We start from the raw sequence: 23,366 nt of genomic DNA, 5'->3' as shown, positions 1-23,366 counted from the left end.
TATTGAATCATACCTCATTCAATAGTACTTGAAAAACGAAACAACTTTTGTAGGAAACAATTTTCGATTTGGGCCACCGTTTTTAAATGGCCGCAAAAAGTGGGTCCTATATCAGATAAAACGTCCAGTGCTTATAGGCCTAAATCAGAAACGGCTGAGAATAGAGAGATGAAACAAAAACTGAGATAGAAACGATGATAAAGCATATCAAGTGGTGTCCGGTGACCCTCAGGAAACTCCGTGAAGGGGGCCCAGGTGCCAACTTCAAACTGATGCAGGACTTTTTGCGGCCATTTTGAAAACGGTGTCCCAAATCGAAAATTGTTTCCTACAAAAGTTGTTTCGTATTTTAAGGACTATTGAATGAGGTATGATTCAATACATGTTTCTATTTAAAAATTTGAAGTTGGCCCCTGGGCCCCCTTGAAGGAGGGCCCTGAGAGTCACCACAACAACACCATGTAATGCGCCCTATGACATTTTCCTATCTCAGTTTTTGTTTCATCTTTTTATTCTCAGCCGTTTCGGACTTATAAGCACTGGACGTTTTATCTGAAACACCCTGTATATATTAGGAAACTTTACAGGAAAAATAAGGTAAGAATTGATGATCTGGAGTTTTTATGTGATATTTAGGTGTGTAAGTGAGGCAGTAAAGCTATGTTTGATACGAGAAAAGATATATGGAAGTAGGTACTATTTGCAAGACGCGGAAGGTTCGATGATTCAGCAGCATGCCCATTTTATGTCGAGAACAGAACCCAACGAACCTCTGCGGGGCTTCTAACTCGTTCCTACTCTTACTCCTATTAATACTTATATAATGGATCCGTATAGTAAAACTGCACGTTTTAATGTTTTTACTGCCTTTTTGTAGGTATGAAACTGGAGGGGCAACTCTAAACTTAAGCCCTTTTGTGTACCGACGTTTAATATGTAATTCAAATAATATTGCCGAGCTATCGTTAGCGACTGACAGCGGGTTAGAGCCCCGCAGGGCACGTTGTTTTTTGTCTTTATTACAGCTAAACGGGAAGGGAGAGGGCCTGTGCTCTAGAACCTTGCCGCCATGTTGGTAATGTTACTTACTGTTACACTAACAAGTATAACTTTCTCCATGTTTTTTTTTAACTCTCCATCCTTTGCAAACAGTATACTAATGTGAAGTTTGTAGATATTGGTAGTCATTTTCATACAGCCCATAGTCTGAATTTAAATAGTCTGGGTAAATTCTATGTATGCGATAAAATAGTAGAAATAATCCTAAACCAAGATCTTTGTAAAAGTATATTAGGTAGGGTTATACCGGTACTTCCAAAAAACGGGCAGCTGTAACTGAGGTCGATAGGGCAAGAATGATACATTCTATTGTGAATAGTAACTCTAATGTGCCCAAGAGTATACTAGGCTTAAGAGATAACTACAATTATAGTATAGGATATATTAATATACAAGGTCTTGATATGAAAACTTTAGTTCTAAATGAAGTGGCCAATGAGAATAATATCGATGGTCTGAACATTGGTGTCACGAAGATAATATTAAATTTAACAAACTGGACAATTATCACTTAGTAAATAGTTATTGTAGAAAGCGTTACATACGAGGAGGGGTATACGAGCTATATATTTAAATACTCAGATTAGAAGAAATTGTAATTCGTTAAATTTTGAGCACCTCTGTGACGAACTAAACTTTGAAATTTCAGGAATTGTCATTGGTGATATAAAATTAATTATAGTATCTCTGTATAGATCCCCTAAAGGGGACCCCTTTAAATTTTTAGACGAACTTGAAAATCTATTGAATTGTCTTGGTAAGCCTAATTTGAATAACTATAAGATTATTATTGGGGAAGACCTTAATGCAGAGTTTGATGTAACAACTAATAAACAGACAGTCACTGAACGCAAAAATCTCTTAAGACAATTTAACTTTTACTACGTAAATAGTAAGCCCACGAGAGGTACTGCATGCTTAGATAACATAATCTATATATATAAAAGAGAACGTACAAATCCTTTGTTAGCTCATCACGCTAATACGGCTGAACCAATTTCTTTCATTTTTGGGGGGTTATTAAGATTTGGACCCTAGATGGTTTTTATCATATCACTTTAATTTTCAATTACCAGTGTCTTGAGATAATTGACCATTCAAGTGTCCATAACGTACAAATCCTTTGTTAGCTCATCATAGCTAAATCTAACCGTATTTATATGCAACCCACATGACCGTGTCACTCGGCGGGTTAACATAAATGACAGGCGATATAATGTTAACATTTACTCCAATCTTCTATGGTTTTTATCATATCACTTGAAAGCGAAAAAGTAAAAATTATCTAAGTAACAAAGTTTATTGCGTTCCGGGGTGACCCCAGCGAAGCGGGGTGAACGCTGCTAGTAAGAAATATTAATAGAGCTCATGCTACTAGTACAGTTATAGACTTTACCTTTTCCGATCATAAATTGGTTTTACTTAAGATAGATACGAATAATTTCGAAACTCACAATATTACGGATGTAAGATATGTTCTTACTAGGCCATTAACTGAAGATAAACTGTCAAATTCTAAAACTGCTTTATGATATATCAAGTAATACAATTAAAAAAGTAATAGATCATATATTATTTCCACTCACTTTTTGTATCAATAAATGCTTAATTAAGGGATATTTTCCGAGTGTGCTCAAAGTAAGTAAAGTAGTTCCAATCTATAAGGAAGGTGATCCAAGTAGTTACCGACTAATTTCTCTTGTCCCTATTTTCTCAAAAAATAATAAGAGGCAGCTATTGGTTTTAGGGCAGGCTTATCAACGGTTAACGCCCTTGACGTGCTGGTGAGAGAGGTTACACAAGCTTTTGAAAATAGTTTGTTTGCTCATGCTACATTTTGTGATCTGAGCAAAGCTTTTGACTGCGTAGACCACAATCTACTGTTGAATAAATTAACTAGTTATGGCATAAATGCCACTGGATTGACCTTAATTAAAACATATTTGGAAGACCGAAAGCAAGTTGTCTTTACAAACGGTTTACAGTCCCAAATGAAAAGTCTAAAGTGTTGCGTCCCTCAAGGGTCGGTGCTTGGTCCACTTTTATTTACCATAATGATAAACGATCTACCAAGTTGTGTACAAGCTAAATCAATATTGTATGCAGTGATGAAAATTTTCCGATTCATAAAAGCATACTCCACTTATTCCTACATCGTTGTTTAGCCGTGATGTGAGGTGGAAAATTTTCTTCTATATTTTTCCGGAAAATTTTCCGTTCTTAACAAATATCAGTGATCAAGTAACAATTTCTCAGTATTCATAAAATTGATTGAATTCATGTATAGAAATGTTAAAAAGTGAAAGATCGTTTAAAGAATCTGAAAATTTTCATGGCTCACACAATTTTCAGTACTATGTAGGAACAAATGAAACATTTTTTCATGAATCGAAAAATTGTGTCCTGTACAGTGATGAAAATTTTCCGATTCATAAAAGCATATTCCACTTATTCCTACATCGTTGTTTAGCCGTGATGTGAGGTGGAAAATTTTCTTCTATACTTTTCCGGAAAATTTTCCGTTCTTAACAAATATCAGTGATCAAGTAACAGTTCCTCAGTATTCATAAAATTGATTGAAATCATGTATAGAAATGTTAAAATGTGAAAGATCGTTTAAAGAATCTGAAAATTTTCATGGCTCACACAATTTTCAGTACTATGTAGGAACAAGTTAAACAATTTTTCATGAATCGAAATATTTTCTTGTCATATTGAAAAATTAAAGAACTTTTTATGAATCGGAAAATTTTCATCATTTTTAGAAGCAAAAAGTAAAATAACTTTTTATGAATCGGAAAGTTTTATTGCTCTGTAGAAACAAGTGAAAGGAATTTTGATGATTCGGAAAATTTTCATCACGATGTAGAAACAAGTGAAAAAACTTTTCATAATCCGGACAATTTTGGATATTAGGTATAGGTTTGGTGGAAAATTTTCCACTATATTTAACTGCACATTCAGCTATAAAATTCAATTCCTGTAGAGGAAAGTTAGACAGCAACAAATTATCATTTTTCCAATTAGTTTTTGGAAACCAGAAAATTTTCTAATATTTCAAAAATGAAATGAAATGAAATCTTTGAGTTTTACGTCCCACGATTATGCCGGTTAGGCTAAAGGAGACGGTGATAATGAGTAATGGATGAAATGGTGGAATGGGAGGAAACGGGAGAACCCCGAGAAAACCCACGCACACGGTGTTTGTCCACCACAAAGTTCACTTGGCGGGAGCTGGGATCGAACCCGGGACCCCAAGCACCAGAGGTGAACGCTCTACCACTGACCCACCGCGGCCCCACTCTAATATTTCAAGTTGTGGAGTAAAAATATACAGTGTTTCTCTCTCTCTCTCTCTCTCTGTGTGTGTGTGTAAAGTGCAGGGAACATACATCGAGCTCGTAGAGAACAAATATCCAATTCCAATATTTAAAATGTAACAAGAAATTGAAAAGAAACCTTTGTGAATTTATCAATTTCAGAAACAGAAAATTCCACTATTTCTTCACATGTAGGACTGCCTATGTAATGAAATAACTACATGGAAGTTCCTTATGAAGATTATTTTTGTAACAGAAAATAAGAAAAAATGATTCTATTGTGTTTAACACTCGTAAATCATCATTTCAATATTGGAATTTTGTATAATCAACATCTTAGAGCAGATACTTGTATTATAAAACTACCATTATTATGTATAAAAATGCATTAGAAATAATGACGATTCGATAAAACGAGTATATATATATATATACATATATATATATATAAAAGAAATATCTTTTTTATTTTGTAAATTAAAATGAAATTACTTGTTGCTGCTTTTAGAACGCAGTGCTAATAGTGCAGCTTTTTTATTATTATTATTATTATTATTATTATTATTATTATTATTATTATTATTATTATTATGATTATGATTATTTTATTGGAAGAACAACTACACAAATCAGCTTCCTTATTAGTTATATTTCACTTTCTCTTCTGAATGAATATATGAATAAATAAATGTTTATTTGCAGAAAATGGTCAGTATTTGCTTTCATGAGTTGCTTAAACTCGAATTTTGGGTAGTCAAAAATTTACAGTAGGCACTTTATATTACATCTACTTATTTATAAATGTTGCAGTATGTAAATCTATAAAAGTAGTAAAGCTATGAGAAAATCGTCTTATGCGTATTAAACTGACGAAATCCAATATTGTAAGATCAAAGGTGGATTCTGAGGGAAGAACGCATTCAAGTTTTTGAAACATTCTTGAAATGAAAAATCGTTAGATTTTCACTTCATGAAACTTTTTAAGACAATATTTATTACCAATATAAATTTTACGGCTAAACAACGATGTAGAAATAAGTGGAGTGTTTTCATGAATCGGAAATATATTTATGACTTTTAATAAATTGAAATTTTAAATAATAAAATGGGATATTTGCGCTCTACGAAATCGATGTATGTTCTCTGCACTTTCCATACACACACAGAGAGAGAGAGAGGAGTTGAATTGAGTTTAACGTCCCTTTCAGCAGCGAGACTATATAAGACGGGACCAACTGATTAACGTGGAATCCGAACTACATGAGCTCCCGCTGGGAATCGAAGCCAGGTCTTCCATGCCAAAGGCGCGTATGCTAACCGCTTAGCAACGAAGGAGCTCGCAGAGGAAGAGAGAGTGAGAAACACTGGCCGTGTCCAAAAGATACAAGTCTGCATTCGAAGTACGCTTATTTCCGGAACTGACGTCACCTAGTGTGCGTCAAAAGGTCCAAGTTCACAAGTCTGCGAGTGCATAGTACGTAGTGTGCGAGGATGTACACTACGTTAGCACACTTGCGTACTTAAGATGGGAGTTCTTCGTCGTAGGATCAACAATAATGTCAAAGTGACTTAATAAAATTTTAAAAGACATACTTTTAATATTTTTGTTGAGGTCAATATATTTGTGGACAGATCTAATAATAGTTTACTTGATAAATATACAAATTAGTGATTTTACAAGTGGAATATAAAAATATTACGCAAATAAACGTATTTACGGAGCGTTCTTTGAGTGTGCAATGGAATTTAAAATAGTATAGGGAAAGTAACCAAATAGTTTCTTTAATAATGCTATAAATTCATTTGTGTTTAAATATTACATGGTTTATGTAGCTTAATTGAAATAATTATACTATCGGTAATGGAGCTATTTGCACGTAAATGACAAATTTTAATGACATATGAATTAAAATGTTAAGCTCTATCATAGAATAATGAATACCTAGATTATTCATTTCTCTATACCCACAGCTACACCTGCAGCTGCAAATATTAATTCTTAGGTAGATAGGCCTAATTTTCTAGTTTTGATTCTAAACAAATTCCTTTCAAAGCTACCATATTTCCTTGCACTTAAGAGACTGTAATATACCAATTACCATAGCCTATATTTTGCATTTTTGACAGCTGCCAAAAAGTGAAATACAGATCAAAAATTTCTTTCTCCACATTTATGAAAGATTTCACAAATTCCTCTTGGTAAGTCTTTACTTTGGCCATTTCATTTTTTTTTTTTTTATTCTTCGATTCAGGGATTTGATCTTTCGGTTCCGGTTTTGAGAACTTGCCTGTTAGCTCATATATATATATATATATATATATATATATATATATATATATATATATATATATATATATATATATATATATATATATATATACAAAGTTAGTAACTACGTTCCTTTCTATACCGAAGTTTAATATTTAATTCACATATTATTGCTGAGCGAGCTTCAGCGAGTGAGGCAGGTTAGAGGCTGGCAGGGTACGTTCTTTTCAGTCTTGGTTATGAATCGGTTCATTGAACGATTCATTGAATGAAGTGGCCAAAGTAAAGACTTGCCTTCCTTTTAATTTATATAATCCCATTACGGCACCCATTATGAATTGATTATGAACAAATAATTCCTTCCGTATAGTTGAACGATGAGAGGCATTGCATACTATATTTTTTCATAAAACCGTCTCTTAATTTTCATAAAATTCTTATTAGATTGATAGTAGCTTTTTATAATTATATTTGGACGAGGGGATTTGTTTCGTTACTGAGTAACCATTTTCGTAGTGGGAAGCATGTAGGAGAGACAGCGGGTATATTTCAAGAAAGATGTAGGGCGCCGAAAGCATAGAGAAGTGCACGCAAATGTTGAAGTGTATACAATGTACAGAACTCATTTGAGTATAACTCAGGGCTTATAAGATAGTAATCTTATATTTTTTTTAACATAATATTTTAATTGGGGTTATCCACCAAGAGTACACGTGATCCTTATAAATTGGTATTTCATAGTGACATAATAGCTTTTTCCTGTAAATTTTGGTCCTCACGTTGTTCAACTCCACCACTTCTTTCCTTGTCATCCTTGTAAGTGTTAACTTTTGGTGTATATTAAGAATATGGAAGCACTATTTTGAAGATTTACGGGTAAAATCTATATATTCACAAAGAAAGAGAAACATATAAGGAACTTCAACATTAGTACAATATGGTAGAAATAGTCCAATCAGTATGCCTGTAACTGAAGCAATACAGTAAAACGACGACAATTATAGTGTCATTGTTGTGTATCTATCGTACATAAAGGAATTATACTCAATATGAACTCTCTTCCAAAGTAGTTTTGAGCCATATTATTGTAAATAGCGCTCCTCTCGGTACCTTCGGTGTACTAACGCTCTTGCAAATTGCCTACTTTTTCCTGCAATAAAATTCCTAAGCTACTCCACAACAGTGTCATCAGCGCCCTAACCACTAGTGCTACTTTTCTTCGGGGGATTAATAAATATTCCCTCGCGCAAGCATGCCTAATAAAATAGAACATCGCCAATAGTTTAGTGGTTTTTATGCTGATAAATATTTGCAGATACGCCAAAGCTGAAGCTCTTGGCATACATGAAAGAAACTCTTAAGTCATTTTATGGTTACCCCATATTGTCAATCTGTACGATATATTTATCTTTAATATAAGTGGAAAGTCATTCATCTAAAAAAAAAAAAAAAAAAAAAAGCATGTTAATTTTTTCTAGTACTCGAAATTCTCCCTTCTTTTGTTACCAATGTTCAACATTCCACCACGATGAGGCGCTGTAAACAAGTGTGGATCAAAAGCTAATTTGACGAAGTGTACACTATTTAGTGTGCACTCCATTTGTAGACTTCGAGTGTGCATCCTCGAAGTGTGCACTATGCGCTTTTGGACACCGCCACTGTGTAAACTTTTACTTCCCAACTTGAAATATTAGAAAATTTTCCGGTTCCCGAAAGCTAATTGGCTAATTATAATTTGTTGCTGACTAACTTTCCTCTACAGAAATTCAATTTTGTAGCTCTAGGTGCAGTTAAATATAATGGAAAATTTTCCACCAAACATCACTATACATAATATCCAAAACTGTCCGGATTACGGAAAGTTTTTTCCACTTGTTTCTACATCATGATGAAAATGTTCCGATCTATAAAAATTCCTTTCACTTGTTTCTACAGAGAAATAAAACTTTCCGACTCATAAAATTCTTCTTTAATTTTTCAATATGACAAGAAAATATTTCGATTCATGAAAAATTGTTTAAATTGTTCCTACATAGTACTGAAAATTCTCTGAGCCATGAAAATTTTCAGATTCTTCAAACAATCTTTCAATTTTTAACATTTCTATACATGAATTCAACCAATTTTATGATTGCTGAGGAATTGTTACTTGATTACTGATGTTTTTTTAGAACGGAAAATTTTCCACCTCACATCACCAATTGTATGCTGATGACTCCACTTTTGTGAACATAAACCATGATGTAGACAACCTTGTACACATGGCAAAAGTGTTTTAACTGAAGCAAGTAAGTGGTTTGAAGCTAATTGTTTTCATCTCAATAGAAGCAAAACACAACACATGTTATTTGGCTTGAGGGAAGTTCCAAATATTAACATCACAAATAATATAAAATTTCTGGGTGTTTATGTCGATAGTAGGTTATCATGGGAACCACATATTCAATATATGCCTGGTAAATTATCTAGAGTTGTCTACCTTCTGAAAAGACATAAACATTATGTATCGGATGGTTATGTAAGAACTGCATATTTTGCATTCGGGTTAAGTTCCAAAGTTGGGCGTCCGTTTCCATGAAAATTTTCAAAATTTACAGGAAAGATATGGATAATTTGATCATTTGTGTGCTTGATAATATATAAGGGTCTCGAAAAATCTGTTTATTTGTTATATATAAGCGGTTATAAACATGGGACTATACGGCGAGCGGAGGGAACTACTTGGTGCAAGGTAACCGAACAGTTGCATTGTGGGAAAGTAACGAGCATTATGTTATCAACATGGCGAATGTACAAGGACAATGAAGTAACAGTTTTAACATTTGTGAAGCAATACGTTGATAACGAGCAAAATCTTTTAAAAAGTTTGTGAAGAGTACGGATTAGTGAGCCTAATAACAAATTGCAAAAAATGTGAAAAGGAGATAACAGCGAAAAGACGTGGCGAAACCGGACGCCCAACTTCGGAATAAATGCCTTGCATTCTTTCAAAGTATTCTCTCATACGGTATACTCTTGTGGGGAAACGCTTCACGTATCAATGATATCTTATTAATCCAGAAAAAAGTAATTAGAATTATGACGAATTCACATCAAACAGTGCATTGTAAGCCTTTATTTAGAAATTTGAGAATATTAACTGTGATAAATTTATATATATACCGGTATATATATATATATACAGCTATTTTGTTTGTGAAAAACAGACTACCTGAATTACAGTACACATACAACTTGCATTCGTATAATACAAGGTACAATAAACACATAGATGTACCATATAAGAGACTCAATAAGTCAAAGAATAACTATGATGCACTAGGCATAAAATTGTATAATGGGTGACCAAGTGAATTACCTTCAAGTCCTATAAATGTGTTTCAACATAAATTATATCGGTACAATTGGTTATTAGAAAGGCCGTTTTATTCATTAGATGAATACTTTGTGTAAATTAAACGTGATAGTTAACATATTGTAATGTTTTGTTGTATATTTTGACGTTGTCTATTGCCATAATTGGTTCAAGGACAATAAAATAATTATTATTTGTATACTGCATTTTCTACAATTTATTTTATTTTTAGACTTATTAAGCCATGACTCTTACTTGCTTTTAATAGATTTTCCTGATTGTCACCAGCCATGTTTACAAAACAAATACTCATTACATTCCCATAGCCCTACCGTGAAGTAACCTACGCCACGTAGTTACCTTCGCTTGCCAAATATTTCCATGTTTAGAAACGTTTATATAAGAAAATAAACACAACTTTTGCTCTCCTTATACATTAGCAAGTATATAAGCAAGTAAATTATCGATTTCTTCCCAGTAAACTTTTAAAATGTAACTAGAAACGGACGACCAACTTTGGAACCATTCAATGCAAGTGTAAACTGGGGAATTTGAAAATTTTAGGCCATGATTAATAGAACCGTCTACACAAGTTCGGCCAACCAATCTACTAAGGTAAATAAATGTAACATATTCATAAGTTATTATCGTGTAGTTTTACTACACGGATCCACAGCCAAGTAGTAATAGAAGTAGGAGTAGAATTGGGTTACAAGCCCCGCAGGGGTTCGCTGGGTTCCGTTCTAGACATAAAATGGGTAAATTAAAGACTTCCCTAAAATTTTTTTAGGCCTCGTACAATCTGTGGATCCGTATAGTAAAACTGCACTGTTATTACTGCTATGTCGAAGAGTTGGAGGGGCTTAACGAAATAAATGCCTGTAAAAGTGTAATATCCCGACAATCGTAAATTTCTACCATACAAACAATGATATTTAATCCTAGTAAATATATTTTTATTATTACATATAGCATCAATTAATTATTACCGGTGCGTGGGCCCCTTGTTGTATCCCTGGTTGCGGTGGACAAATTTGTGCAACGTGCGCGTTTTCACAGGATCTCCCGTTTCCTCCCACTTCCTTCATTCAAAAATTTCATTAAATCTAACTGTCATCTCTCCTTTATCGTACGTCATAAATGTGAAATGTAAAACAAGAAATGTAAAACAAAGATTTGATCTAATTTTTTCAACTAATTACCCTATACAAGTTTGGAGAAAATACTCCTTGTACTACGCAAAAAAAAAAAAGGAACAAATAGGAATTGCATTTAATTTACTCTCGTTAAGGCGAATAAAATTATGGACTTACCTTATTTTGACATTTCTTATTAATGTCACATGAAATTAATCTTGTCTTGAGTAATTAAAATGAACACGAATCATAAACATTACTCATCTTTCTTCTTCTTCTTCACTCTAATCATCTTCTTCTTCGGAGACAATTGATTCAAGGTTCAAGGTATTTTCCTTCGTTCTCTTCGGAAGTTTGGTTCCTAAAAAAAAAAAAAATAAAGTAAACAAATAGTGAAAAAAAATACTGCTCTTTTTCATTTAACGTTTTCCACTTTCTTTTTCCACCAAAATTCAAGAAGTTATTTGTTTTTTCCATTTCTTTCTCACTTAGTTCCCTCCCATTTACATTAAAGCCTAGCCTCCAAGCTAATTTAACCAAATTACCTTCCTTTTTCATGTCATCGTTCCATTTCCATGTTTCCCTTATTTTTATGGTTTCTTCACATTTTAACAATAAGTGTTCTAGTGTTCTAGGGTTTCATCTTCTTTAAAACATAGTTGACATTTTTCGTTCACTTCTTTAAATTTTTTCAATTTTACCCTTGTTTCAAGGCTCCCTGACCTGGCTTTGAAAAGTAAAATGCTTCGTAAATCGTTGTCCATATAATTTATTTTCTCATAATGCTTTTTATATGTGTATATTCCTTTCAAACTGCTCTTCTTGACAACTTCTTCATACCACTTTTCCTGCGCTTTTTGTTTAATTGTTTTTTTTCTGTGATTTTTTCCCAATTTTTATAATTTTCTTCTCTGTGCCAGCGGGTAGTTTGATCATATTTTCTTTCTAATTTCCTAACTCTCCTAAACCATTTTGTGTTCTCCCCTTTTCTCATATGTTTATTGGCCTCATGCACAATTTTTACCAATCTTGTTTCTTCCAAAATTTTAATCTTCTAAGATATTTCATTTCACTCATAACTTCTCTTTTTTCAAAATCACTCCATCCCATCTCTCCTGTTATTGTTACATTTGCACTTAATTTATTTGCTCCTAGGACAAATCTTCCTATTTGATTTTGTGCTTGTAAAATACTCCTGTTTTTTTTTCGTTAAAGTCATTACTCAATTTGCATATGTTAGCGCCGGTACTGCTACTTGTTTCCATAATATTATTGACTACTCATATCTATTGAATGACCACATTGCTTTGTTTTTTATAATTGCTATATATTTTTGTAGTTTATTTTTCAGTTTTTTTCTCATGTTCAAGTAAGTATTGCTCTCCTTCTTCAAGTGTAATTCCTAAAAATTACATTTTTTCAGTCCTGCTTATTACTATATTTCCTGGTTGTATATTTTGATTCTCTATGTCTCCACTAACAACCATTAACTTGCTTTTCTCTTCACTTATTTTTAAACCAATTTCTTCTCCTTTCCTAACAACTGTTTCTAACATTTCCTTAATATCTTCAATATTAGTACTCATGAATTCTACATCGTCTGCAAATAGAGTGCCAGGGATTTTTCTTTTTCTTTTCCTTGCAATCTTAATTCAAACCCTCTGTTTGTTGTGATCAATGCTTCTTCCACTTCGTGTATGTATATCACGTATAGAACTGGTGACTGAGAACATCCTTGCTTCAAAGCTTTGTTACTGTCTATCCATTTTGATTTTATGTTTCCCAATTCATATCTGTATTTGTTATCCTTATATAGTTCCTTAAGAAGCATAATAACTTTCTTTGATATTCCTATGTTTTCCATTACTTCCCATAATATCTTTCTCTTGACTGTATCATACGCCTTTTCAATATCAATAAATGCTACTATGAAATCTTCTTTTCTTTCTCTGCATATTTCTATCAGTTGTGTTATAATGTAGATGTTATCTGTTGTTCTTCTATCTGTACTGAATCCATTTTGTAACTCACTTAATATTTTGTTTTTCTCTAGCCAGTTCATTAATCTGTCTCCTAGAATAATTGCAAAGAACTTATATACGCAGCTGGTAATAGCTATTGGTCTATAATTTTTATGTCATGTTTATCTCTATCTATTCCTTTATATGTTAACTTAATCTTTCTTTGCTTCCAACTTGGAGGAATGGTTCTTGATTCAAGTATATTACTCATAATATTCTTTAAACTTTCCAAAGATTTATTATCTAAGTTTATTAACATCTCATTTGACACCTCATTTGTTCCTGTTGCTTTTCCTCTTCTTATCTTTTTCCTAGCCTTCTCTATTTCCATATTTTCAATATCATATGTTAATTCCTGACTTTCTTCTTCTGCACTCTTATTACTTATTTTTGCTAATTTATTTCTTTCATTTTTCCGTTCTACACAATTTTGCTTCATCGCCCAATCTGTTAAGTACGCCACAATTTCCGTCCTGTCCTTCAGCATTTGTCCCTTTTCATTTCTAAGAATGATTTCTTTTCTGTTTCGTTTTGTTTTTCTCTGCCATACCTCCAAAATCTTTTCCCTGCTTCTCTCCCTCCTGACTTAATTTCCTCTACTATTTCTTCATTAAAATTTCTAATTTCTTTTCCATTTTAGCTATGTGTGCATCTTTCTTGCTATTTATATATTCGTTCCATGCTTGAATTACTTCTTCTTTCCCAATTTCTCCTTTCCTAAATTTATGTGTTCGGCCGTTTCTTTTCTTATATTAATTTTTGTTTCTGTATCTTTGGAACCATTGAGATAATATATAGACCATTGAGATAGGTTTATATTTTATCTCAATGAATTGAACTTACTACTTTCTCTATAACCTTTCTTGCCTTCCTTCGTATTTCTAACTTCAGCTGCAGCACTTTTAATTTTTGTTACTAAAGATTCATACCTTTTTTCATTTATCTATTCTTTTTCTAACTTCTCGTTATATCTCTTTATATCTTCTTCTTTTTCCAGTCTTCTAATAATATGTTTGTTTTGATCTCTTTTATTTATTTATTTTGGGTAATTTCTCTTGCCCTCTTGATCAAATAGCTCCATTTTTTAGCAATCTATGATCACTTACTACACTGTAAATTCCCTCTTCATCAACATCAAATTCTTTAATGCAAACAGTGATGCCAATCTGAAACAATATGAAGTCCCATGCCGAGAGGCAAAAAATCCCATTTTACGTATGAATTCCCACGTTATACTAATTAAAAGTATTGTGTAATATTAAAAATTAAATTTCTTTGTGTTAGTCATTTTCTACAATAGACTGAAATAGTATGACGTCACATCCCTTTCGTTGCTATGGTGATCGCTATTTTATTTTCTAAACAATAAATAGCCTGAATACCTAAAGTACCTAAATGCAAAGCGAAAACACTGATAAAATATTTCGGAATTGCAAACATTAGAGCGAATGAAATATTTATTTCGTTTTAAACATTTCTAATCAATGAAACTAAAAAACAGGGATATAGAAAAAAGAGAAAACAAATGTAGGCTACTTATCTTGTTCATAATCAGATATTAACCTTAAATAATTCTGGAAAATTTTTGATTCATTAATATAAGTATCATAACATTGTATACGCGAACAGGATTAATGTTTGACAGTTGTTTAGAATTTATGCTGAACCATTCATAATTGGATGTTTTCTTATTGCACTGTTTCTAAATGCTTTAATTTTTTTTTTAAAAAAAGTTGGTAGAGTATAAGAAAAGATCTTACCTGTATCCACTGATGGTCCGGATTGGAAATTTCCAAAGGCTCGATTTTTCCCCTTTCTTTTGTAATATTGTGTTGTATTAATATTGTGCACTTCCATTATCAAGAGTGGACATAAGAAAAGTAAATGTCACAATAGAATTAACGTTGTTCTAAAAGATTTTTTTGTTTTAAGAAATCGTATAGTTTTAGTTTTCCTGTGCCGACAGTTTGTCAATCTGCACGTTAGGGAGTTTATATTGTGTGTAATTGCTTCTTATGGAGGATTACATCATAATGACGTTTACATTAATAATTTGATTTCTTCCGTAACACTTAGAGATATGGCGCTTTTAGAAATAAGTTCCTTTCATATTACTGTTCCTTTATGCATTTTCTTGATGCTATTCGTAGTTTCCTAAACGAATTTTCATATTCTAAAACTGTACCGTGTCCTGCAAACTTCATTATTCGTTAAAATATTTTATAATTGTAAATAAATTTACAGCCGTTGTCTTTGTTTGTAGTAGACTTTAAAATACACCATTCGCTCCACGCATTTGTATAGAAAAAAACATGGCGATCACCATGGTAACGGAAGGGAAGTGACGACATCACTATTTCAGTCAATATCTAAATGAATAAGCCGTAAATTTTGATTTTCTCGAAAAATTCCATATATGCTGCTTATTATCCCTTTCCGAGAAAATAAGGTCAAAAACTCCCACGATATAGGATTTTCCCCACAGGTTGGCATCACTGAATGCAATACAAATTGACAAAATGTCGCTTCCAAAATCGGGAAACAGGTATTTTAAGTTTAATTTAGCATGTGTACGTAAACAAAATCGTGCAGTATTACTATACGGGTCTGTAGTAAAAGTAGTAGGAGTAGGAGTAGGGATAGTAGTAGTAGTAGTAGTAGGAACGGGTTAGAAGCCCCACAGGGGTTCGTTAGGTTCCCTTCTTTATATAAAATGGGCAAATTAAAGAATTTTCCAAATTTTGTCGTACATTTTACAATCTGTGGATCCGTATAGCAAAACTGCAAAAACAAAATTAAGTAAAAGAGAAACCACATAAAATAAGTTACCTATTTGTAAAGAAACACTGAGGCGCATTCCGTGTCATTTCTAGCAACCTTTGCGTACAACCATGCAACGAAGGATTTGGTTGTTCGACGGTGCCTGTTGTACAAGATACGGAAATCTTTCTTCATCCACGGTGTCTCAATTACAGTGACGTGTTATTAGTGTGACATTATCTCTCATTTAAAAGTGTGTGTTTCTCGGGATTGATTTTGACGTTCATTTAACAAGTGACAGTTGTGATTAATTACTCCGCCCAATGGCGGAAGTATCCGGAGGGAACTCTTCCCCTCCAAATATAGTGTCCGTGCCACTTATTAACAACTCAAATGAAGTACATATGGAGGAAACCATTCCAATAGCTAAAGAAGTCACAGTAAACTCTTCCCCACTACCCAATTTATATTTAGCTCATCATGCTCCACCATGTACATGTGGTACCGAATTTAACCTCGGGACACAACAATATAACTGTGCAAAAACATCCCCAAGTCTTGGGCAAAATTCTGTTTCAATCTAAAGTTGCTGGCATAAAATCATTCCATCCCGTAGGGAAAAATCTTATTAAAATTGAATTTCATACCGGTCCACAGGCAAATGACTTTCTCTCTCACAAATTACTCAAATCTCACGGCTGGTCAGCTTTCGTTCCTTATTATACAAGATCAGTGGGAATCATACATGGAGTATACACGGACTTCACTGAAGCAGCAATTCAAGAACACCTAGAGTGTCGAGCTCCAGTGTTACATGCAAGAAGGATTACTAAACGGATAGATTCAGAACGTCGACCTACCCAATCTGTAGTGATAACCTTTAATACACAGCGTCTCCCGGATATTTGCTCCCTATATCACTCAGGTCATACTATCCATACTTATATACCCGCTGTCAAACAGTGTATTAACGGATGTTATCGCCTAGGCCATCTCCAGAGGTCGTGTCGTTCTAAACAAAAACTATGTTACCGATGTAGAACTCCCCATGATGCTAGTTCCTGCACAAATGACCCTAAATGCATTAATTGTGGACGAGGGCATATGGCCACCGATAAGCAATGTCCAGAACGACAAAGACACAATAGAATTAATCAACTCATGGCTATCGATAAACTTACCTACAATGAAGCACAAAAAAGAATACTCACGACGAAAGAATCAGTTAACCAAAGTTCCTCTTCTCCCCTACAATCGACATCCCAACGCAATCCCACACCAGAAATACCTTTCTTATTCCAAGGCCCATCCTCGTCACGTTCATCCCTGAAGCCCCGATCGCCCCGTCCCAATTTACCTAACCCTGTCAGGTCAACCATCTCTCCTCCTCGGCAGGTGGGACGGATGCAGGAACAATCCAAAAAACGTAGAGTACCACGACAGACGATCCAAGAAAGCTTGAACAAGACTCTTGTTCAAGACCATTCAAGACTATTTGATGAAAAAGACGTCAGCACTGACGTCATTTTTCTCTTGAATTCAATAATTTAGTTCAAGAAATTTCGTTTCGGTCCTGTTCTAAACAATCCAATTCAAGAACATTCATTAGCCAATCAGCGCTCGAGTTTGAGTGCAGGAAAATACAAAACAAGTATGATGGCGTCGTGAGACAGAGCTGCAGTTGAATAAATATCTTTTCGTGACTCTCTTCCATAATTATCTGATAATCCAAGTGTGTATTATAATAAACAAAGCCAATATTTGCGCCGAAAGATATTGTTAGTATTTTTTGTTGATAGTATTCACGATTTTTATAGTTATAATGCTTGCATGCCCATAACTTTTGTTAAATTTTGAGTCAATGAGGAGCATAAGTAATAATTTGAGAATTTAATATACAAAAATGCCAGGTGTATATTAAGAAAGAAGAGTCCATTAAATAAAAAGATATATATAACTGACTTTTCTTGATTTAATAAGACGTTTTGTACTGTTATTAATCTCTGATAATATCAAATAATTGCGTACAGATTGACAATATGCTCGCAAACTAAAGTATCCTGGAAATGATTACATGTTATCCTACTGTATCTAATTATTTTATCACGAAATCCACACGTAGTATTTGGGAAGTTATTTCTTAAGGCAGAGGTAGCTTTAACGCGTGCAGATTAATTTTAATAGTGCTTTCCCGTAAGGTACAAATGTGCATCCTAACATATGCTACATACAAGACTGTGCAAAAATAATAATAAATAAATAAATAAATAAAATTGAGATGCTATTTAACAGTGTCGGTGCAGGAGTATTGAAGGGGGTGCACGGGAGAGTAGTCCGTACGGAGCAGGCGCGTCTACGACGGCGGTTATATTACTATAATAAGAATCATGTATAAATTAGAATAGTGCAACGTACCCTTGACATCGTATTCATTCATTTGAACCGAACTATTGATCTTGTACTGATTTGATACTGGTAACATTAAACTTCTAAACATAAAATACTGGTTTTATAGCAGTACTGGGTTCGAACCTTATTGGTTCCTATGAGGGAAAACCATATATAACTGTATCGGGTTCGATTCTACTCGCTCCCTATCGGGGTAAACCCTTTTATTACAGTAAGTGGTTCAAACCTGCGGTCCCAAAGTGGGCTTATGCATTTACTATGGTCCGGGATTTGATCCTCTACGATTTAATATCTCCTTTGGACTACGATACCAGTTCGGATCATCCATCAAAGCCGACCATATAACCACAGGACTACATTACTCCAAAGTTCGGTCAGAACGTTTTAGAGAACCAGCATAAAAGTAGATTCTAATTGTAACTTTAGCGCTGATGCAATTTATTAATATACGAATTACTAAGTTGCATAGGCGCTAATCACTCGTGCTGTAAAGAAAAGTGAATTAGGTTGTTTCTTAAAATTAACATATATAAATTTAAACCATGATTGTTATTTTGAAAGGATACTCAGATTTTCACTTTTGATTTAATTAACACTTGAACTTCACGAACAAATATTACATTAATAGAGGAACTTCAATTTGTACAACTAATAATGATAATGATATTTTAATTTAGGACCATTTATTGTTTCGAGCGCGAATGACGCGGTTGCCACGAATTATTTGTTATATTTCGTCACATTGTTGATTTCCACTATTTCACTAGCACTGTTTACTCACTGTGACACTTGAAGAGAAACTATTTTCGGTGATTTCAGGGGGGGCTGTCCCGAAGGTTGCGAGTTGTTTTCCTTTCATCTTCTTTCCTATGAACAGGTGGTTTTTGCTACTTGTCTACTCCATATCGCTGAGACAACTTTTAGATTAACAGTTCCAATCCAACATTCTAAAGTTATTGAAAATCTTCATTATTATAGCGTTGATTCAATACTACAACATTTAGATTTACTACTTTTCACACTTGACAAAAATTGAACATTATTTTAAGTTGCTTGTTCATTTCAGTTGATCGCACCAGTTTCTCGTGGTAACTTCACTGAGTGTGTTCGTCAGACTAAAACACCTTTTCTCTCCGTCTCCTCGCGTTGTTAGGCAACAGCTCAGTTTGCTACGCAGTTTAGTGATGTCACAAGTTAAAAATAGCTATGACAACCCATAGATAGGAATTTTTAGAGACGACGATTGTTCTTTGTGCTGAATTTTAGCTCCTTATTTGGGAAGGAGAGAGGAACTCTACGATTTCCGTCGCAGACGAGACGCACATACATATATGCATATTCGTTTGTTGGCTGAGGGAAAAATTCTTGAGAGCACTTCTATACGAGGTTTATTTAAAAAGTTAAAAATTTTATTCTTTAATAGTCGATCAGCTAGACCGTACAGTTACAGTTTCCTACATTATATATTCAAGTTTCGACAGTGGGAATTATTAAGGTATTCTAGATAATTCTTCTTCATACACACTCACACATTTTAACAGTAAAATTACTATTCGTTTGACGGGTTATTCTTAACCAATACCAAAACAGGGGTAGATTTGTGACGAAATTCTGATGCACGTATGGGTGGTAAGTCCTGTAGCTGAAAAATATTATCATTGCTTCGTTTGGTTTTCTGTTATTTCAGCCTTTTCTTTAAACAGTTTTCGGTGCCAAAGCATAAATAACATTAAAAGGCAGTCATTGCCTCGTGATACACACAATTTTAGGAAACAGTTCGATTTTTTTTGAGTGTGGTTCTGCTATCAGCACGCCATTTGAAGAATCAGATTTTTTAAAAAGCTTAGTATAGGAAACGTTTTTATATCTATGCAGCACCTTACTTTTTTAACGTCACCAAACCTAACTCGCATTTAATGTAAAAGGGACAAACTACTTTGTGAAAATTCGATGGGATTGTTGCAAAATCAATTGACCTGTTTTCTAAATTATTTAAGATAATCTATTAAAATACAAATGCCTGCAGAAAGTTACGAAAAATATGCTAATATAATAACTATTCATGCGCAGGTCTGAACTAAATCAGTACGTACTTTCGCTTTCAGTTGTTTTCATAGTTAAGTCTCTTGTTTTGGACTGCCATCTATTAACAAGAATATAAAACAGATTCAATACCTCTATGATCGTGTAAAAGTTGTTTCAAGTCCGTTCGAGACTCTTGTTCAAGTGTCCCGAACAATAGTCCTTTGAACGTGTAAATTTGAGATATTGAATGGACTTGTTCAAGCTTTCTTGGATCGTCTAAAAGCAGTATTATAACTGCTATAACAATTATCGCAAACTATACCGCAAATTTTGCGTTGCCTTAACACAAACTGTTAATATAGGTATCGAACTGTCTCCTCCTCCTTACTTTCCCTCACCACTAGGATGTATACATGTTAATTTAAATACACGGCAGTTAATAATTACACACCACTATGCACTACGCAGTACACACTGGTATTAACTATTAAAAATTGATTCGAAATGTCCTAATTCAGCAATGGGCAAACTACGGCTTGTTGGCGAAATGCGACATTTTAAAGTTTCTATCTCGCCCGGGACATGATGCCTAATCTTACAAATAAAAATAAGAATGTGATTTCTTCGAAACAACTGTATTAGAAACAGACGGATACATTGAAATTTAGCTTCACTTCTGAGTATCACTGCATCCCTGAGTACAAGCAGGATTACGAAATATTACAAGTATTATTATTATTAGCTTAGTATTACAAGAATTATCAAATATCAACAATTATTCTACAATAATATTTGCAGTAAGGAAGACATGATAAAAGACAAAATTGTAAAAGCACTCTGGGATGCTACATGAAGAAAAATGTCAACTGTTTAGAGATTTGAATTGGGTTGAAAATATTCTGTGGTTTCTAGAAGGTGACATGTCTGGGGTAATTGCAGATTGGAATATTCCAGGTTTTTTGAAGCTATGTCTATATCAAACGAAATATAGTATCCAGTTATTTGTAAAGTGAGTTTTATCGTAAGTGAATCCTGTTCATCATGAAGTTGCTACATAAATACGTCGAGAAGGATGGTCGAGGAAGCGTCACTCTGATCCCAGATGAACCAGAAGATATGTGGCATGCCTATAATCTTATAACTGAAGGAGATTCTGTACGGGCATCTACGATTAGGAAAGTGCAAACAGAATCGTCAACAGGATCATCTACAAGCAATCGAGTACGTACGACTCTGACCATACGTGTGGAGAATATTGATTTTGATACCCAGGCTTGTGTTCTTCGCTTGAAAGGAAGAAATATTGAAGAAAACCATTATGTTAAGATGGGAGCTTATCACACCCTTGATCTCGAACTTAACCGTAAATTTACGTTATCAAAACAGGAATGGGACTCTGTTGCCCTTGAAAGAGTGGATACTGCATGTGATCCAACGCAACATGCTGATCTAGCAGCGGTAATAATGCAAGAGGGTTTAGCACACGTTTGTCTCATAACAGCAAGCATGACATTAATACGAGCCAAAATTGATCAGTGCATACCCAGAAAACGGAAAGGTGATTGTAAACAACATGAAAAAGGCATTGTACGGTTCTTCGAAAATGTTATGCAGGCTATTCTACGACATGTCAATTTCGACGTCGTGAAATGTGTTATTATTGCCAGTCCTGGTTTTGTGAGGGATCAGTTTTACGAATATATGTTCCAGCAAGCGGTGAAGACTGACAATAAAGTGCTACTTGAAAATAAATCTAAATTTATGATGGTGCATGCTTCAAGTGGTTTTAAACACTCTTTGCGAGAGGTACTTTCGGATCCTAGTGTAATAACCAAGATAGCTGATACAAAAGCTTCGGGTGAAGTAAAAGCGTTAGAGGCATTTTATACGTTACTGCAAACTGAACCTTCCAAAGCATTTTACGGGGCGAAACATGTTGAGAAAGCGAACGAAGCGCAGGCTATTGAAACACTATTAATATCAGATAATTTGTTCAGATGCCAGGATGTTCAGCAGCGAAAGCGGTACGTGGCGTTGGTAGACAGTGTTAAAGAAAATGGAGGTGATGTGAAGATTTTTTCAAGCATGCATGTGTCAGGTGAACAGCTTGATCAGCTTACAGGAGTTGCAGCGTTACTACGTTTTCCTATGCCGGAGCTAGAAGATGAAGAATTAGTTGATAGTGACCATGAAAACTAATGTTTAAGTGTTAGTAAATTGATGAAAATGCAAAGTGTGCATTGCTCTTTATGTTAACTGAATATTGTGAAGAAACGTTTATTTTTTTGTCCTATGTAATTGTTCTTTATGCAGTAATTTATTTGCTTTCCAATTAAAATGTGTCAGTGTTTCTTGTGGTTGCAGGAAATAATTCGTTTCATTTTTTTTTTTTTTTTTTTTTTCATTCTATAGTTTAAGCATACGATCGGCCGACATGAGTAATATAGTGTCTACTCGGTGAGATAACGACATTTGCTAATTTAGGTGAGTTCGCAAGCACCAGATTCTGGGCTTAAGTTTACATTAACATCGCCAGTTGGTGTTGTTGCACTGCAGAAGGTAATGTTGCTGTTCAGTTGTATGTAGAAATGTAAGAATTACAAACCAATTGTTAGATGATTACTACATGTTAGGCACTGCATCTCATTTGGTTCAGGGCAGCGGAGAGCTGGGAGCATCGCGCATCGTGACGGAGGTGCATTTGTAGGGTATACGCGTAAAGGAACTTCTATTTGTTCCGTATTTTTCTAACGTTTCTCCGATGGTTGGCAGCCGTGTCATTTTCTTCGTGTGTCTGTGGTAACAATGCTAACTTGCGATGCTGGTGTTGACCAAAATTGTGTAGCGCCTGGTAAACAAATCTCAGCCTCGTGCAATATAATTGTATAAAATGGCACTTAATACTTGGGTATTTATTTATATGTATAGTTCCAGATACAGCACGTATATTTTCAAACAGAATAAATGTTGAGGAAACTTTCCAACATCCGCGCCAGCTGCGCATCGTTTGGT

The 23,366-nt window shown here is 34.1% G+C and overlaps 2 protein-coding genes across 2 annotated transcripts in view; one reads left to right on the top strand and one right to left on the bottom strand.

Annotated features, from left to right (window-relative positions):
- LOC145684334 (VPS9 domain-containing protein 1-like) overlaps positions 1–11,439 on the bottom strand; it is an 86,328-nt gene extending 74,889 nt beyond the window's left edge. Inside the window, exon 1 of the mRNA XM_081756537.1 lies at positions 11,317–11,439. The gene's annotated coding sequence lies outside the window, so the exon portion shown is untranslated. The remainder of the gene's footprint in view (positions 1–11,316) is intronic.
- Positions 11,440–21,241: 9,802 nt separating this feature from the next.
- On the top strand, positions 21,242–22,725 carry pelo (pelota mRNA surveillance and ribosome rescue factor). The gene has a single exon (XM_081756536.1). It carries the CDS (start codon positions 21,396–21,398, stop codon positions 22,551–22,553), a length of 1,158 nt encoding a protein of 385 aa, XP_081612662.1. The 5' UTR covers positions 21,242–21,395; the 3' UTR covers positions 22,554–22,725.
- Positions 22,726–23,366: the final 641 nt, after the last annotated feature.

The sequence above is a fragment of the Thermobia domestica genome, chromosome 4 (assembly GCF_964235325.1).
Source record: "Thermobia domestica chromosome 4, izTheDome1.hap1.1, whole genome shotgun sequence".
In the NCBI taxonomy this organism is placed as follows: domain Eukaryota; kingdom Metazoa; phylum Arthropoda; class Insecta; order Zygentoma; family Lepismatidae; genus Thermobia; species Thermobia domestica.
The sequence above is the reverse complement of the archived record's forward strand: the minus strand, read 5'-3'. Positions and strand labels throughout refer to the sequence as shown.

What these genes read in the sequence shown, in the direction of transcription:
- pelo (XM_081756536.1), top strand. Translation starts at nt 21,396, where the DNA reads ATGAAGTTGCTACATAAATACGTCGAGAAGGATGGTCGAGGAAGCGTC.